Raw genomic sequence first — 19,261 nt, 5'->3', positions numbered from 1 at the left:
CGGACGTAGAGGAACGTCCGGTCGGAGGCCAAATTGCGCCAAAAAATTAGAAATACCGAGCAAATACCGATCAATTCTAAACAATAAAGAGGAATACCATCACGTGAAGACCCAATACCGAGTTATACCGAGTTGTACCGAGTTTTTCCTAGAAAAAACTCGGTACAACTTGGTATTGCTCGGTATAGCTCAGTATAAATCGGTATTGGTCTTCACAGAGCGGTATTCCTCGTTATTATCAATAATACCTAGCAATACCGAGCAAATACCGAATTTTTTGACAGGATTTTACCTCCGACTGGATGTTCCTCTACGTCCTTACACGGGACCTAATAAAAGTTCCTTGGATGCAGCGGGTGGAGCGGCAATGGTGCTTGTTTTTGGTCTGTTTGCATTCATTGATGCAAAATGCGAGAATCTTAAGGGCTGGTTTTTCTACTTCACGGGCCAATACATTTACGTTCGAAACGAAACGCAAACTCCACAACCCTCATATTTTTATATGTAGTTATATACCTTTGTTTTAGTTATTTTCTTCGTCGACGGTAAACAAACCCTCCCTCTCGCCGTTCCCTCTCGCGCCCCGTCCCCAAGGCGAACGTCCTCGTTTCTTGCGATGTTGGGCAAGCTCGGAAGGGGCAGTAACTTTTCCGGTAAGAGGGCCCCCTCTATGCCCGTGCAACTTCACCGGACTGGCGAGACCGGTGGCACACGAAACCCGATCGGAGCGCCTGCGCCGGCGCGGGTCCGCCCCGGTCCTCAAACTGTGGCAGGCGCAGTGCCAGGGCGAGAGGAGACCTTCTCCCTGGAGCCGGGAGAGCTCGACTTCGGCGCCATCATTCGGCTTACGCCTGACATCATCGAGGAGATCAGGCGTCTTGAGGCGCAGGGAGGGTCTGCGAAGATCAAATTCGATGCAAACGCGAACAACGCTGCTGGAAACGTAATGCATAGACGTAATGTTAGGGGTTTGATTTTCATTGAATCTCTTTATTGATGATTTTGCCACTCATGCTTGAGAGAGAGATTTTTCAATTGCATAGGGTATTGGGTTATTTACGGAAACTATTGGAGGTGAATGTTGATATCAGGTGGCTGAGTCAAGGCATCTCTGATTTGGACAATCTGGTGTGATTAGCGAGGGCTGTTCCTAAAATTAGAAATCGTTAGGTATTTATGATTCAGATCACATTTTCTTTGGCTAATGCTTTCGTCAGTGATACTTGAGGGATAACTTTTTAACAGCATATCGTCATTGCAAATGAGGATTTAGGAGGATGGATATGTTCAATCATAAATGACTGTCTACAGCATGCATCAGGCAACCTAAGTAGTCATCCATGTTGAGTAAAAAACTAGGAGAAGATTTTAGTGACGATGTTTATATTTGATGTTGCTCTGTAAACTTCAATACTACGTTCTCCATTACATCAATTATTTGGGGGTTGGGATCACTTCTTGTTTTTTATTTTTAAAAAACATATTTGATTTGTATCTTTCAGCTGTTTTTATCTTTTGCTTTTGAAAAAAAAAAGTTTATTTTTAAGAGCGCTCAATAATTTTTAGTTTTTTTCTTTTCAAATCTTTTTAAAATGAAAATCGCTCCGTCCACCATCGTTGTTGTCGGCCCATGTTCACCGCCACCATCGACCGCTATCACTGCAGGGCATTGCCATCTCATGCAATATTTAATAAAAGAAGAACACTTGTTTAGGATATGAAACATATATTTTTATTTTATATTAAAATGTAAATACGAAAAAAAAAAAAAAAAACATGAAGTGGTCGTAAACAGACTTTTAGTAAATACAAGTGTTCCTGATCTTGACATTGTAGAAGTGCATTGGAGTTTCTTTTAGTAGATAATGTTCATTATGGGAACAAGGTCAAGTATTGGGATGCAGGTATGGCATGCTCGGACAAAAATCCACTGCTCTTCACGGATAAAAATCCACTAATATTACTTCCTAGAGCAGAGGGCTAGTTCTTTTTTCATAGGTGGTCAAGGGAAGTTGCTCCTAGAATTATATTGTGAGAGCACGGCAGATAATTTTTTATGATGAAGTATGAGGAAGGATGAATGATATTCTAATTTCTTAATTAATACCTCTGGTGTAGTTTGACAGATAGTTTACACATGCACATTTCTGCCATATACTTGTATTAGTGCCTACGGAACCTTGATTTAATATAAGCATCTTTAGAACTGTAATGACATTACCTTAGTGACTGGTTTGGTGGGAGGAATGAGGATAGATCTTGGACATGCCGCTGTGCACGTTGGGTATGATCATTAGTTTTTGCTGTAAGATGACAAAGCAAGTTGCTTGTAGGATTTTCATTGTGCAAAAGTTGCATAATGCTGAAGTACAAGGAAAGCAAAATGCCAGGCAAATTTCTGGATTAAATCTTTTTGACTTTTTTTTTTTTAATTTATATTAATATCATATGTATGCTTTCAAAGGACATTCAAAGTGACTTACCATATAGAATACTAATTATTAATTCATTGTTCCAATAAATTAGGCAGCCACTGATATAAGTGGAAAATTAGAACATTGGAGGACTTGTTTTTAGAGGATAAGAGGCTAAGGATTAGGAGAGCTTTTATTATGTGTTATGCAATATTTGATGTGAAAATGATAACTTTGTGCAAATAGTGCTAAAAGATCAAGTGATTCCTAGGTATGAGTGGCATGAGTATATTGTATCTACTATAGAGAATGATGGGTATGTAAATGGGCTTGTAATTTTTAGTGTTAGTATTGGATGCTTAAAATGGAGATATGCCTCATATGTACTAATTGATAAAGGGAAGATCATGAGGATTTAAAAATTGATTTTATATTTTTGCAATTTTACCAACTATATCATTTGGATTTGAATGTTGGGCAAGAAAGACATCATTGATTGTAAAGTTGACTACACTAGAAATGAGAATGCTAAGAAGTGTTTTTGTTAAACTAGAAATGATGGATTGAAAATTGATTGTATGAAAAGTGATTGCTGAAGTAGAACTTATTGAAGATAAGATAGTGTGAATTAGGCTTAGGTGACTTGGGCATATTCAACTGAGGTGGATGATGCGCCAATAAGAGGGATAAGCAAATTTATGTGGAAGGATCTATAAGGAAAAGGTGTAGATCAAAGGCAACATAGATATAACTTGTGCAAAAAGATTTTCACAAAATAAATTTAACACTTTAATTAGCACCCAGCATTAATGAATGGAGCATGAGATATAGCTGACTTTGAATGGTTGGAATTAGTCTAGCTATGATGATGATGGTTACTTGATCAAATACATTTTACATGCCATATGATATATTAATTCTTGTTCTTGCATTATATTTATCTAAGTGCAAAACCTATATATATGTTTATGCCACTATGGTTCAATGACATTTATTAACAAATCCATTGATTTAAGTCGATATTATAAACAGGACATAAATAATTTTCCTTTAAACTATTTGCATTCTACCATGAAATTATTATTCATTATTTCCAGTCATTGGACTTGTAAGATGTTCTTTACTTTTGTTGACTCAGGCTAACAAATATTTTGATTCTACTAATGCACCCAGATGACAATAATTAGAAATTGGCACGCTCCCTAGTTATGACTGAAATGTTAACCTTGACTTGATGCTAACACCCATACCATTACTCCTTTCTTAGAACTCATTGTGTTAAACTCTTGATTCACCTCAGCATAACGGATATCCTGAATGCTAGCAGCAATAGGCACCATACATCAAATAACTATTTTATTGTCACTGCTATGGTATTGATCTTAAAATGAAAATTCTAATATCAATGCTTCACAATTGATATCAATTGTTCTAAAACATCCATTTCCTTACATGCTGATGCAGGATTTAAGTTTACGGCTGTTGTTCTCTTTTGGGATTTAGCTCTCTGTTTATCATCTATTGTGTTCTAATGGATGCTATGCATTTCTTGGATATTAGGTTGTTGAAGTTGGTGGGAAGGAGTTCAGGTTTACATGGTCACAAGAGCTTCCTGGCCTATGTGATATTTATGAGGAGCGTAGAAATGGGGATGATGGTGATGGATTGCTTGTTGAGTGTGGTGCTGCATGGAGAAAGTTGAATGTACAACGAATTTTGGATGAGTCTACAAAAAACCATGTGAAAATGCGGTCTGAGGAGGCTAAGCGAGTCAATAATTCTCGAAAGTATACTATATTTTTAAGTTATCCAATTAAATTCAGTATATTTTATCTAGCTTTTCATTTACACAATTATTTCTTGTTTTTTTTAATAATTTATTAGTTAATTTTTCATGTTCATCGACTGCCTGAGATATCTATGAGATAGACTACTAATATCCGTCAGGCCTGTCAGGTTTTCCACTGGTGCGCTGCAACAAAAATGTGATATTCTCAATCAATATTTTGGTTGAATCTGGTTTATTGTTCCTCAAACATCAAGTGTTTTTTTTTCCCGCAGGGGGGGGGGGGGGGGGGTTAAAAAAAGCAGATGGCGTGGGAAAATTTGTAAGCAGATGCCATGAGAATATATGTAAAATGGATTGTAGTTGGGTCACATTGGTTATATGAATATCTTTAAAAACATTCTTAATTTTGTAGTCAATTTGGGACTTCTTTTTTGAGGAAGTGTTTTGTTTTGTTTTTTTAAAACTTGTTTGAGCTAGCGTCTTTGTTTATATATTTGTGATTTTTATTGAGTCATTGGAGAATGAGGCTTGAAGAACTGCCGTTTTTACCCAAAATGTGTAGCTTAAGTAGCCATAAAATGAAATTTTAATTAATGTTTTACATCTGAGACTTCATTTTCTACTTTATGACAGGGCTATTGTGTTAGATCCAACAAATCCTTCTGTGAAGAGTCAGGCAAAATCTATGGCTGCAGCTGCAGTTGAAGGTAGGCTTTATATCTTTTACTCCAAGTTTATAATTTAGTAAAAGCCACGCTCCACTTTGTTTGCATGAGACTCATTTCTTCGTCTAATTAGAAGGTATCATGCGGTCACTGATGTTGAAAGACATTTACTAACTGAAATTGAATGAAGTGTATATTTAATTTAATGACATTCTATCAGAAATTCGTAATTCATGTGTATCTTATAAATGTATATATTTTATTTTCACGAATTGTGTTCTTCTAAATTAAAAGTTGTAAGAAGCTTACTAAAAATTGGAAGTTAAATTTCAAAATATAAATAGGATATATTATTAAGATAGTTATAAGCTACGACGCACAAACAAGAACATGGCGACACAGACACGACACGACATAGATATGTGACACAACAATTATTGAAAATGTAGGACATGGGCATGGGTTGGATATGGTTTTATAATTTTTATATCTTAAAAATAGTATATAGAAATTGAATAACCAGAATATTAAGAATAATTGAGAAATAGTAAATCATTTAACATTTTAACTAATACATGTGCTTAAAATGATGAATATTAATACATAGAGAGTTGGATGTAGATTTCGTGTCTGACATTGAGAGAGGAGACGATAATGCTAAATTTCATAAAATATTTTAGACGCGAATGTTTGACATGCAGGTCTGATTTATTTTTAATATTTCTTAATTTGACACTTTTTTGGTGTTTTCGACACTTGTCGAATGTGTGTTGGATGCATGTAGTGTATGATATGTGTCAGATATTGCATACTTCTTTGAGGTGATGTGTTGGTACATCATACATTATAAGCATGTATATTCTAAAGCTTTTTTATGCCAATTAAGAATACTCTATAAAATTTGCTTTACAGTTGTGAGTTATGTGCGGACAATATTCCATTCAAATGTTATGTTGAAGTTCACTGCTTTGAACTTGTAGGCTTTGTGATTAATTTATCTAAAATGTCTGCTATCCAGGTAACATGCGGGGAATGGGTTGGAAGCACAAGAAGGAAATGTTATTCAAGAAACCTAAAGTTGAGAACAAGCAAGGAGGTGGACTATTAATCTATGTTTTTTTAACCTTTTGTTCCTGGGACCCCAATTCATTTCAATTTTCTTGCAATTTTCAAGCAATATTTCTCTCTCTTTTTTATTAAAACTTTGATTATGTATGTCAATGATTGTCAAGTTCATTAATAATTTTGTTTGTCTTTGTTTCAGTGGCAGCAGTATCTCAAACTAAGTCAGTTTCCAAATCAGCTATAGTTTCAAATGGTAACTTCAAAGGCATTCCATCACCCATACCATCTCCTCAGCAGCCCCGGCCACGAGCCCTACTGTCTACTTCCGGAACTGGTAATGCACTAAGAGGTGATATGAACACTGGAGAAATCAATCCCACCTTAAATATAAATAAAGAGGAAATTGAAGTTCTTGAAAGAGAAGTGCTTACTAGAGTTTCCCGTGGATCCATGCAAGACATAAATGGGCATGAGGGGGGACAGACTGACCCCTCAATTGATTTGAGAAGCATGTTGATAACATTGCTCACACAAAATCCGAAGGGGATGAGTTTGAAGGTAAAGTTGTCACTCATGTTTGTTAAAAGAGAAGCTTTAATCTATTCAAATTGGCAATATTTTTGGCCACGAAGTCTCACAATTAAGGGGTCATGCCAATTCTTTGAATATACGTGCAATGCAATACTTCGTCAAGCATATCTAGTATTATTGTATAGTTTCTCTTTGAGATTAATTTATTGTATGGATTTCTTTTGATGAGTTAACTTTGTTTATGGCAGTTTTTTCATTGAGTTGCTTTCTATACCACATCACATATCTGTTTAGCTTTTATTTTTATTGTTTTTTCAGAAATTTTTGTTGCGGGAAGCTCTTTTTTACGTCAAATTTTAGCTATAATAAAGCTATTATCTGACTTTTTCAAAAAGAATAATGTTTATAATGACACAATATATTTCAAGAAAGTTGCCACAATAGCTTTGCAAATATCTTCGCAAAAGATTGTTAGAATTACCACGGCGGCTTAAACAAACATGAATAATGTTAGAAATACCGCGACTTCTAGCATTAGACTTGCCCTTCAATAGGTTCTCGTATGACTTAGTCATCTGTTTGTTTGCACGCATGTCAAGATCCTTAGTCCATTTTTTAAGACGGGTTGAATGAGGAACCCATAAGTCATTGTGATCCCACTTGAAAGCGTGCTTGCGTCCCTACACGCAAGCATATGCATCATTTAATGCACACACATTATACCCAAGAAACCTAAAGATGCCCTAATAGCCCCATGCGTGTGTTTGTAGAGGCTTAAGTGTCCAAGTGCCAACATGTGAGTTCGCTTGCTTGTGTACTCTTGCTTGCCAGTTGCACGCCAACTAAAGTATTGGCTTTTGCCGTTAAAGGCATGTGACGTGGGTTGCATTCGTCCCAATCATTTAGATCATCAGCACGGACACCTTGACATGTAGTTCTAAATGGATGATGGACAGAATCTTTTGTAGAGAATTTAAATTTGTGACTGGGCATTGTGCGCAACAGATTAGCCTTTGCTACCACGATCCATTGAGATCTAGCCACGCTTAACACACACATAATGTGTCACCTTCATCTTGCTTGCAGAATTCTCAATAAATGCAAAATTGAGTTTACATCGATATTATACATGTTTTAGAATTTTTTTAACAAGAATAAATTATTGTATTCTGATTGGCTTTTTTGGACACTTATTCTGTATTCATGTCTTATGATGGCCAGGCATTGGAAAAAGCGGTTGGAGAAAGGTTTCCCAACTCTGTGAAAAGGATTGAGATTGTACTGAAAACTGTAAGCTTGGCATAATTTTTGGAGATGTTTAATTTTTTGTCTCAATAAATAAAAGTAATATTTTTGTGATCAGATTGCCATTTTCCAAGCACCAGGAAGGTATTTCTTAAAACAAGGAGGACAAGTAGAAAGCTCTAAAAAATGTTCTGAAGGTGGAAGGTATTCTTACTGTTCTTATAGTCTCACCTTTTTTGTAATTGCAGCTACATTCGCTCGCGCTTATATAAATTTTGTTTCAGACGTCATTTTTCTGCATTTTTGTTCATAAATCCTAGTATCTTCATGTCCTCTTAGCTAATTATGTTAATAGCTCAACAAACTTTGCCAAAGAAGTCTGATGGCTTATTACTTTAGCAAACTTGTTGTCTAAAATATGCCCCTTTGCTTTTCGTCAGACGATAACCATATTTATAGTAAAAATTATTTTTTCTACTTTCTAACCTGAACTTTTCTTGCTGATTCAAGTGTTTTCTGTACTCTAATTGTTTATATTATTAAATTTTGGTTTGATTTATAACTACTTCCAGTGTGGAGATAGTAGTTTCTGCATTCCGACAAAATTTTGCTAGTGAGATCTCACAGTTTTTTGCCTGTATAAATGCATCTAGTAAATATCGATACTCTGATGTAGGACTAAAATGCTTGTAATGATTTTGATAAGAGCATGCACAACTTATTGATTAGAGTAACAACAAGTAGAACTATTAAGAAATAAAACGATGAAACAAAACGTAAGAGCGGTCACTTATGTTTAGGCTAAGTTGCACATCAAGAGTTTTGAATCATCATAATAACATAGGAAATCAAATCAGACAAATGTAATAGCCTTCAACGAAAATCCCTAATCTAACAATGAGATTAGAAACAATGAAGTGCACTCAATTCCCTACGTTTACTAAGCTTGACAGAATTTAGGCAAATGCGATCTTTATAACTAAAATCAAATTACAAAGAAGGGGTTAGACTTTAAGAAATACAAGAAGAGGGAGAGTAGAAAACCTTCGTCAGGGATCGGTTGTAATCCTCCACTCGACGGTTCCAAGTTGCACTTCAATAGCCTCAACCAAGGTATCCAAGATGCGATCTATGTACTCTTCTACGGTGTGGTCGATGCGCGGGTTGACGTCAAAGAAGGTAGAGTGTAAGATGCAAACAAACCCTTGCTCGTTGTAGGAGAGGCCGTAATCAAGCTCCGGATCGGCCATTCATGAATGTTAGATGACAGTCGCTTTCGAAGATCACCAGTAATCTTGGACTCCGTTAAAGAGAAAGAAGTTTCTCTTCAACTTGAAGAGGGGATGGTGAAGTATGACCGGCCAAGGGATGAGGGTTGGGGGAGGAGAAGTAGGTTAAGAAGGGAAGAACAAGTTAAAAATCTGAAATAAATTTCAGATTTCTAATTGGGAGAGATTTAGGAATTAAGTTTGAATTTAATTCCAAGATGGAAGGTGTGTTAATGTGGAGAGAGGGGATTGGAGATAGAGAGAGAGGGGCGGGTAGAGAGAGGGCGCCGGCGGTATGAGGGGATGGGGGAGGCTTTAATGTATTTCCAAAAGGAGAGCTTCTCCTTTAGAAATAAATCAAGTGATAGGGGAATAGGAAAATTCGGCCAAGTAATTAGTGGGGCTTTGGAATAATTTCCTAGAGAGGGTGGGGGAATTAGGAAATAAATCAAGAGGGATTTAATGTACGGGGGCCGGAGGCATCAAGAGAGAAAGGAGGATTAAATGCAAGGATTAATGCTTGCTTAATTTGGGTTTTAGACATAGTTTAAAATTGCACAATTAGAGGAGCGCCTTTGCGCAATTCAGCCCCCAAACGCCTCATTGCCTAAGCAATTTTGGGTTCATGTGAGGCTTACGCCTCACGGGCTAAGAGGCGCCTCTAAGGCGCTATTGCGCAATTAGAGGTGAGGCACACGCCTCTTAAAACCAGGTCCCACCTACTTAAAATTAGGTCTTTTTTCTATTCTTCCATTCGGTTCTAAGCCAACCCGAATGAAATTCTCCCGCAAGCCTCTTCCGTTCGCGAACGTTCCCCGAACCCGACGGGTTGACCCGAATTGACACCCCTAGGAATACTTATCCGGCTCACATAAGAATGTAGCACCTTGTGCGAATGTTCCGGATAACGTGGAGGAAATTTCAACTTATATGAAAAAGAGTACGATGGCCAAACATTTACAATAGGAGCAATTTGATGAAAGGGTCAAACATGGTGCTTACTTTAGGAGCAAGAGTGGAAAGAGCTCTTCCTCCACCATACATAATAGAGATGCACGGGATCCTATGGACCAGTATATGACTATTCCAGGAGAGGATAAAGGACAAGCACAGATGATGCCTGTGGCTGGTACCAGAGAGGGTCGACGGCAGGTTTGTATGGATATTGACAGATTTTTTTTTTGAGAATGTCATGCCATTTAATGTTGCGACATCGCCGGCCTACTTCAATATGTTGTGATCTGTAGGGTTATATGGGAGAGGGTTGAAGGCACATTCCATGTACGAGTTGTGAACATGGATTTTGAAGGAGCTGCAGAACACAGACTCATAGAGCATAGCATTGATGAGATTAAACGGACATGGATTGAGACTAGTGTTACCATTATGTCAGATGGGTGGTCTGACATGAAGAGCGGGAGTTTGATTAATATCCTTGTCAACAATCCTTACGACACTGTGTTTTTACGATCAGTTGAAGCTTCAGATGAGGTTAAAAATGCTAAATTCATTTTCAATTTACTAGATGGGGTTGTTAAGGAGATTGGGGAGCAATTGGTTGTTCAGGTGGTGACTGACAATGCCAGTGCATACAAAGCAGCTGGTTAGATGTTGATGGAGAAGAGGAAACACATATATTGGACCCCCTGCGCAGCACACTGTATCGATCTCATATTGGAGGAACTTGATGATTTATCTCAACACAAGAGCTCTCTTTTTGTAAATGCATAACATTTTAATATGTTATGATTATCATTTTTCTTCTTGAAAATAGTTTAATGATGGATACAATTTGGTGATTCCACCCATGAGTTATATAGTTTTGCTGTTAGAGTTGTGGGCCTCACTTGTTCTTCTTCTGGGTGTGAGCGAAACTGGAGTATATATAGTCAAGTGCAAATAAAGAGAAGAAATTGACTTTCAACACTCAGAATGAACTCCCTTGTGTATATTATGCACAACAAGAGGTTGAGAGAAAGGTGGTTGAGGAACAAGGGATTGAAGGATGATGAGGACCCTTTGGTGTGTGATGATGTGACATCTGATAATGAGTGATTCATAAATGGTGAGACATATTTACCATTATCAGACTTGCAACTAGAGGATCTAAGTGTGGATGTCTTGAGGGGCGAAACAAATCAAGTGGACACATCCACTAGTACCACACCGCACACATCCACTAACTCTGTAGCACAACAACCAAATAAAGGTATTCCACAACTTCTTAAACGATATTATATTATATTTATATCAAGTGGGCAAGTAACATGATAATGATCATTCTTATTGAACATGGAAGAGAAAAGTTATTCACATTGAAGATGATGAAGATATGACATTCATAGATACAATTGGAGAAGAAGATTCTCTTGAAGACCCATTTAGTGATGGGACATGATTGGATTATATATGTTCTTTCTTATTTGTACTTTGGGAGTTTTGATAGACTAATATTTTGTAGTTCTGTGCTTTGGAACATGATTTTATTGCATATATTTTCTTACTTTCCACTAATTTCACTTGTCATTTAGATGTTTTTGTTATATGATAGAATCTTACTATTATTTACTTGCTAAAACCCTTAAATTCTCACGCAATTCTTCGTCTGTGAGGCTTACGCCTCACACCGCCTCGAGGCTTACGCCTCGCCTCACGGATCAAAAATGCCTCGAGGCTTATTTACGCAATTTTAAACCTTGGTTTTAGGAATTATGAAAGAATTTAATTAAATCCAATTTGAATTTGAAATTCAAATAGATTTAATTTAGGAACTTTTCTAAAATAGATTTAGTAATTTAAGAAAGATTTTAAATTTCAAATTGATTGAATTTGAATTCCAAAATATGTCCAAATTATGTCAATCCAAATTAGGCAACATAAAGCAATGAGGAGAGGGGATCTAGGGCCAGCGGGTTGGATGGGCTCGGGTATGGGGCCGGCAGCTAGGTGGGAAGTATGTGGAGTTTGATCGAGTAAAGGGCAAGGGCTTGAGAAGAGAGAAGGCCTTGGGTATGATGCAGCCAGTGGTGGTGGGAGGAGAAATGAAGAGATATGAAATAGAACCACGAACCCCACTCGTTTAGGTTGGTGGGTGATGTGCAATTCTCCCTCTCCTAGGGATCTCTCTCCGATTTCTGAAGCTCTCACAAGAACTCGTGCAAGGGAAAGAAATATTTTAATCAATCATTCATTAACTTGAAAAGAAGAACAATGTGGCTATAAATAGCCTGGTACAAAGACTCACAAAATAAAGGACGACAATGTCCCTAGGGCTTACATACGGCCTCCCTTAATAAAAGGGTATAACGGGAAACTTAATAAAACAAACTAATAAAGTAAATACAATATGACATCAAAAATAAGAAAATACATAAACAACTTAGAAATACAATGACTCAATTGTGGCCGTTGATCAACGGGCACGTCTCTGATAGACTCTTCACGATCTAATGTCCCCATCATACTCTCTATAGAATGTTTTTACGGTCCTCTTGAATGTGTTCTACTTAATTACGATTAATTCTCTGAAGAACTTTTGGACCTATTTTCTTGCTTATTCCTTTTTTAATATTTTGTTCTTATGGCTATGCAAACAGATGTTACTTTTTATTTGGATGATATAAACCGATGTATTCTAAGCTTTTCTTTTGGTTATTTTTGACTAATGATGGCTTGTTTGTTATTGGGTAAGTCTCATGTGATATTAGGGGTTGTTTGGTTTAGTGACATCTATTATGTAATGCTATGTTGTTAGTAGCTTCCAACTGTTTGTTTTTCTGATATGCTTATTATTAGTATTAAGCATTTCAATAACAGTACAGTCCTGTTTCATTGACACTAGTTGCCATCCAAATTGTTGATATCCAAAAAATTATCCAAACATGGCATTTGACCGATGACACTGTACCAAAATCAACAATTGATAGATAACTTTAACATCGGGTAATGCTTAGGAGGCTCAAACTTTTGACTGAGTTCATTTAAATTACTTTACAACCTGGCTAGTTTTTCACCATTTTTTTATTATGGCAAATTAGGCATTAAATGCATATTTTCATTTACGAGTTTCAGCTTCTTAGCTTTACATGGTTAATATCTTTGTAAAACTGATCTCTCTTATACATTGAACCAATCAACAACAACAAACTCCTAGAGATTCAACACAAAAATAGATTTTTATTGATAGGAAATCAAATATGAACAAAGCAAGATACAATAGTCCTCTTCATGGTTTAAAATTGCGCCATAAGAGAGGCGCGCCTCAGCGCAATTTCGCCCATTTAAGCCTCAAAGCCTACGCAATGAGTTCAAGATTTGAGGCGTACGCCTCAAGTTTACTGAGGCGCGCCTCGCCTCACGGTTGAGAGGCGTCCGCCTCTAAAAATTAAAATAAAAAGCTAACCTAATATATATTTGTTCGGTTCGGACCCCCCAACCCCCGCCATTTTTATGTTTTATATATTATTTACTCAATAGTATATACAAAACTTATCATTTTTTGTTTGCACTTCATATCTTGTGCATTTTTATATTTTATATATTATTTACTCATTAGTATATACAAAATTTATCATTTTATGTTCACGCAATTTTTTGATTTTGAGGCTTACGCCTCAAAACGCCTTGAGGCTTACACCTCGCCTCACGAACAAAAAACGCCTCAATACCCGATTACAAAATTTTAAACACTTGGTCCTCTTTCGAGAGGAGGATCATCTCTCCCAAACCCCAAACGTCGCTAGGAGCCCTCACAAAAAGAAAACTACAGCAGTCTTAAATCAAATTCTACATATAAAACATAACATAAACCTTTCTACTTATAGCGAAAAATAAACAATAAATTCCAAAACAACCCTCGAATCAACACCCAAATATGCCATCTTTAATTAGGAAACATCTCATAATTAATCCCCTCCAATCAACCTTTAAACCTGTACTTTTCAATTAGGAAATCCTTTCTAATTAATTCTTTCCTTAATTCTTGTTCTCACATATGAAATGATGTTTAATGGGACCCACAAGGGGGCCAAATTCCTTGCCCTTAATGACCCACCTTCTCCCGTATCAATACTTCCCTCCCAAAATGCACCTTGTCCTCGAGTTGAAAGGTAGGAAACTGTCTCATGATTGTATCGTTTGGCTCCCACGTGGCCTCATGCTCTGGCAGATCATTCCACTTGATTAGCACCTCCTGTAACTCTGTCTTCCCTCTGCGAATACCCGCTACTTCCAGGGGTTCCAAAATGACCTTCATGTCTTTTATCAAAGTCGGAGGTAGAGATGATGATATATGCTCTCATTGTTACGACCCAACTCGACCGGGACGGATCTCGCTCGCATCGGGTCGCGACGGAACTATTGAAAATCCAGGATCTAGCTTTGGAATTTGTTTCAGTCTTTCTTCTAAATATTAAATAGACAGAAAAACACAGAGCTACTATAAACATCCAAATACATAACAGTTTATCTATCTTTTCTTTCATCAAAACAATCATAATATACAATACAATCCATAGCTTCAGACAGAAATAACAGAACAGAACAGAAAAGCCATGACTGTACCAAAAATCAAAAGTATAAAATACCTAATCTCAGATCAGACATAGAACTTCTAGTCTAAGACATCCTTCCCTTTCCCAGAACATGAAAATCACGCAGAAAACAAGGATGAGCTAATAGCTCAGCAAGACATCAGTCACCAATCAAAATAGTCAGAAATTCACATAAAAAATACATCAGAAAATAGCCGTACGGAAATCGTAGAACAGACAGAACAGATACTTGATCAACATAAATCAAACAACTGATACAGAAAACTGAAGTCATTTCAAATCGGATATCATAAGACTTTCAATTCACAGAGCAGACAATCATACAGAAAATCAGAAATCATATATCAGATAATTCATAAAACAGACCAGATAAGTCACAGAACAGATTATCAGATATCAAACATCAGATTCCCTGACAGAATCTCAACGGATTCTGACCCCTTATGACTCCCTTCCCTGACACAGACAGAATCTCGACGGATTCTGGCCCCTTATGTCTCCCGTTGTGCTTATAGCACCTGAACAGATCAGATATACAGAATTTTCGGAACAGAACTTATTTTCAGATTTCAGAGCTCATTTCAGATTTCCTGACACAGACAGAATCTCAAAGGATCATGGCCTCTTATAACTCCCTTCTGATAGCATACAAACACTTCAATTCATTCAATGTATCAATTCAGAAAAATCAGAATTCATACGAAAAATCGGATCAGAAATTCGTAACGAAAAAATCCCCGGCGACAAACCAGCGAGTATCGGGAAAAGTTACACAAAATCACAGATTCAGAAATTTACTGAATTATCATCAATTTAATATCACACAATATTATAAGATTTTATTTGGTACTGAAGTAATCATCTTTTCAACATTCCCTGATATACTTGCATTTCAATTAAAACGCCGCAGAAATTCAAAATATATGGGTAAAAAATCTTCCAGAAAATACTCAAAACGTGCCCACAGATTATCTATCAATTGTAAAAAGGCGTATACGAGGCGGACGCCTCGATGCGCGCCTCGAATCGAGGCGGGGCCTCTCTGGGCGAACTGAGGATTAAGCCTCGAACCATCGGGCGAGGGCTTACGCTCTTTTCCCACGAGGTCGTAAGCCTCACCGCGTGAGGCGTCGAGGCGCATCGATCCCGCAGCCGCCTCTCGAAATTGAGATGTTACCTACAACAGTCAGCGAGCTCCGTTGTTCTTCGATCAAAATGTTGTAAGCTTTACGAATCCGACCAGTAAAGGGAGAAAGTCGTCAAGTGTCAATAAGACGAACAGCCACGAAGGAGCTAAGATAGCGCACGCGTTGCAATCTGCTACACCTCCTGTGACAGCAACGAGATCCGAACGCAAGGACGAAAGAAGATGAAAGGCCAAACCGTAGAACGCAACTAATTATTATTGATAACTTACGTTAATATAATTTAAATATTAATAATTAAACAAATTAATTAAATTTACATAACATCATTATTGCATGAATTCATCTATCTATTTTAACTTAACTGGTATTAGTATTATAATTATATAATTAAATTTAATATATTAGCCCCTAATTAATATAAATTTACATTTTAAATTACACGGTATGCTCAGGTTACTGAGCGGACACCAATCTCACGGTTAACCTAAGCAGGACCTATGCTCCGGTACGGTCTCGTACTTGCCAGCATATACAAACAAGCAAATTCAAAATTACTCTTATAAAATAATTTGTCACTAGCTCGAACCCGCAGGGGGCAGCGCCCCTTAGGACCCCCGCAGACGTATATTATTTGTATTCATGTTCAATTTTAATTGGTCAGTCCAAATATATGTATATTTTGTTAAATTATTATGTCATTATTTAAAATTTTAATTAATTTATTTTAATCATTTTGAAGGCTTACGCACTCGATCGCCTCAGGCTTACGGCCTCGCCTCGCTTAGAAAAAACGCTATCGATTCCGAACCGATTTTCGCCTTTAAAACCTTGACAATTATCTCATCGTCAGAAACATATACAAAAGTTACGCTGGTAAACATTTAGGATGGAAATAAAATCAACTGTATTCGCTTAACGGAACATAAATTCGCAGACAAAAAGTCGGTCAAATATTCTCGTTTCTAAAATATTGGAAAAGGCGAATTGTTTACTACGAGCTCGATCAACTTTTCCACGTACGGCGCGTACGAAAACGACATAAGTCGCCCTAAAATCCACTTTTCCCCTTCAAGTTTTTTCTTCTCACAGCTTTTCTCTTTCTTAAAAAATACAACATTCAGATTATTTATTAAGCAAGATCGGTCCAGGACGACTGTCCCGCGCCCGGACGATCTTCTCTGGACTCAAAAGTCCAGAGACGAAATAATAAATTTCGAATTTTCTTCATTCCACTGGACAGAAAACTCTCTGTTTGTTTCGTCCCGACCGTTCGTCCCGACCCTTACAGGTTCGTCCAGACTTACCATGCAGGATTCTTCCCTTCTCAACAACCTGTACCGATGTCCGCGGAAATCCACTCGTCCCGGACGATCCTGGGAGGAAAAACAGTCTTTACACTCCATATCGCTTCCGTAGCTATGCTGAGACATTGAAAGACTGGTGCAAATCTGAAGTCGGTAGCCCTCAGTCGTATGTCTACTACCCCTATAAGCTCTCAGACCTTCATATATGGTCCCAAAGGCTGGGGATAATTTTTAATTCCTCCTATTGGCTAGTGTTTTCTATTTGTCTGGTCTTAATATTTTAATGTAAACATATCTCCAGCCTCCAAGTTTATTTCTTGTCTTGGTCATACCTTTCATTTTCATGATTTGTTAGGCTCTTGCAACATGCTCCTTTAGCCTCAAGCTAATCCCTGTCGTCTCCTCTTATAGTACTGCTTGACAATTGACACAATTGTTAGTGCTCTGGTCCATAATGAATCAGGTAATACCCCTCGGCCTCTGTAATCGAAAAGTTCCGATCTGTATGTCGGGCTTGAGGCCTTATGAAATTTTTCTCCATCTACTACTCCGAAATTTCCCAAGCCTCCCCTGACAACAATCAACCTCTCCCTGTACTCATGACAGTCCCTCCTTGAGCTTTGGATGCATCTCCATGAGCTTCTTTATCACTCTTTCCATTCCTCCTTAATTGGCTCTCCAGTCTGGATTTTTTAGAGCTAATAATCTTTCCTCCATCCCGGATTTAACTGCTCCAATTCCCTTCCAACGCCTATCAGCCTTCTTTGCTGCCATTCATGATTACTAGTTCCAACCACAAAAAAGAGAGCCGAATCAACGATATGGTCTTCAAACAGCTAAAATAGGCACGGGGAGAAGAATACTCAGCAGAAGATTACGAAAGGAGATTTCTTGATTTTGTTGGATACCGCCGATAGGACCAATTTGATGTCATTGAGTATCAAAAATAGCAACAAAAACTTCTAAGAGAATTCAACACAAAAATAGAATTTACTTTAGACGTAATGTTACGCGGTTCATGCCAGGAAACGGCCCGTTGGCGCGGCGTCAGCACATCCTACAGAGGCGAAACAGTTCGACTCTTGCTCTGTTGTCCGCCTAATGGATGGTCCCACCACTTAATTGAAATTCAATTGGATAGAGGGCGAACTAGTGCTTTTGGGATGGTGAAATTAATTAGGAAAGCTTTGTATTAAAGGCTAGGGATATTAGGCGGATTATGTTTTGATTGTTCTCATTTAGGGGTTTCGTTTAGGTATTTGGCTCCAGAACTCTCTTGTCTAGAGATTGGGAGAGACCGATCCTCCTCTGAATGAGGATGGATTTCTTGTCATCTTATTTTCCTTAGTTTTGCTTTGATTTTCCTACCTCTGCAATATATTGTTTTTGGGCTGTTTTCACCCAGAATATTTGCATATTCTGCCGTTTTCACAATTGGTGATCATGTATCTGTCTATAGCGATCTCAAGTATTACCCTTAAAGTTATTGCTGACTCAATGTATTCCTATCAGTTATACATACGAAAGCTTGAAGATATCAATGATAGTGCTTTCAAGAAGACGTCACGACTCTTCTCTCCTATAACCGTAGAGCCGCTATGGATCTCTTATACAACTAAAGAAACTACAAACAACTTCTAATATCAGATTCCGCATTAATATAAAAACACTATACATATAAATACAAGCCTTCTTGATAAGCAATCAAATAATTAAAATTTCAAATATAGTTTCTCGAAGATGTCTGCCCTCCAAATATCATCTTTAATTAGAAATTATCCCTAATTAGATCCCATTCAAAATCCGCTCCAACCTTCGTGCCCTTTTCAATATAGTAATCCTTGCCCTTTCTGACTGACCTCTCCCGTATTCATCAACCTCTATCTGCTTTATTGCATCTGCATTATCTCCTGTTTTTCCCTTCTTTCTTTTATGTGTCTTCCTGCTTTCTGAATTTCTTTCTCAGTATTTCCTACTGTGTCCTCTAATTATTATATTATTTTTGCACTTCAGACCTACAGATGAGATACTCATCACAGAACTCCTGAATGAAAACCGGCTTTAAAGTTTACTTCTTAAGTCTTAAGCGTATACATATGTTTCTTATTGGTGGGCAAAGCCTTGGAGAAGTTGGTTAAGGCACCTCCATTGGATATCTGAGGTCATCGAGTTCTACTTTGTGTCATGGAAAGCAACACATTTTGTATTACAGGAATAAGTGATATACATAGTACCCTCTCTAAAAAAAAGGGTACCTCATATTTTGGTTGCATCATTCAA

General features: G+C 37.4%; 1 protein-coding gene across 4 annotated transcripts in view; it reads left to right on the top strand.

Annotated features, from left to right (window-relative positions):
* The first annotated feature begins 538 nt into the window (after positions 1 to 538).
* LOC110097065 (serine-rich adhesin for platelets) overlaps positions 539 to 19,261 on the top strand; it is a 25,740-nt gene continuing 7,017 nt past the window's right edge. For 2 of the 4 annotated variants that reach the window (XM_020823285.2, XM_020823284.2), the window contains exons 1-7: positions 539 to 943; positions 3,975 to 4,201; positions 4,837 to 4,910; positions 5,887 to 5,964; positions 6,133 to 6,491; positions 7,686 to 7,754; positions 7,828 to 7,913. In XM_020823285.2, the coding sequence (XP_020678944.2) occupies positions 617 to 943; positions 3,975 to 4,201; positions 4,837 to 4,910; positions 5,887 to 5,964; positions 6,133 to 6,491; positions 7,686 to 7,754; positions 7,828 to 7,913 (1,220 nt within the window). In that variant the 5' untranslated portion in view covers positions 539 to 616. Of the gene's footprint in view, positions 957 to 1,043; positions 1,171 to 3,974; positions 4,202 to 4,836; positions 4,911 to 5,886; positions 5,965 to 6,132; positions 6,492 to 7,685; positions 7,755 to 7,827; positions 7,914 to 19,261 lie in introns of all 4 variants that reach the window. The other 2 variants (XM_028699603.1, XM_020823287.2) reach the window with 2 other exon arrangements.

This window comes from Dendrobium catenatum, unplaced genomic scaffold, assembly GCF_001605985.2.
Source record: "Dendrobium catenatum unplaced genomic scaffold, ASM160598v2 fragScaff_scaffold_1347, whole genome shotgun sequence".
Classification (NCBI taxonomy): domain Eukaryota; kingdom Viridiplantae; phylum Streptophyta; class Magnoliopsida; order Asparagales; family Orchidaceae; genus Dendrobium; species Dendrobium catenatum.
Note: the sequence above shows the minus strand (reverse complement) of the source record. Positions and strands in the feature narration are given on the sequence as shown.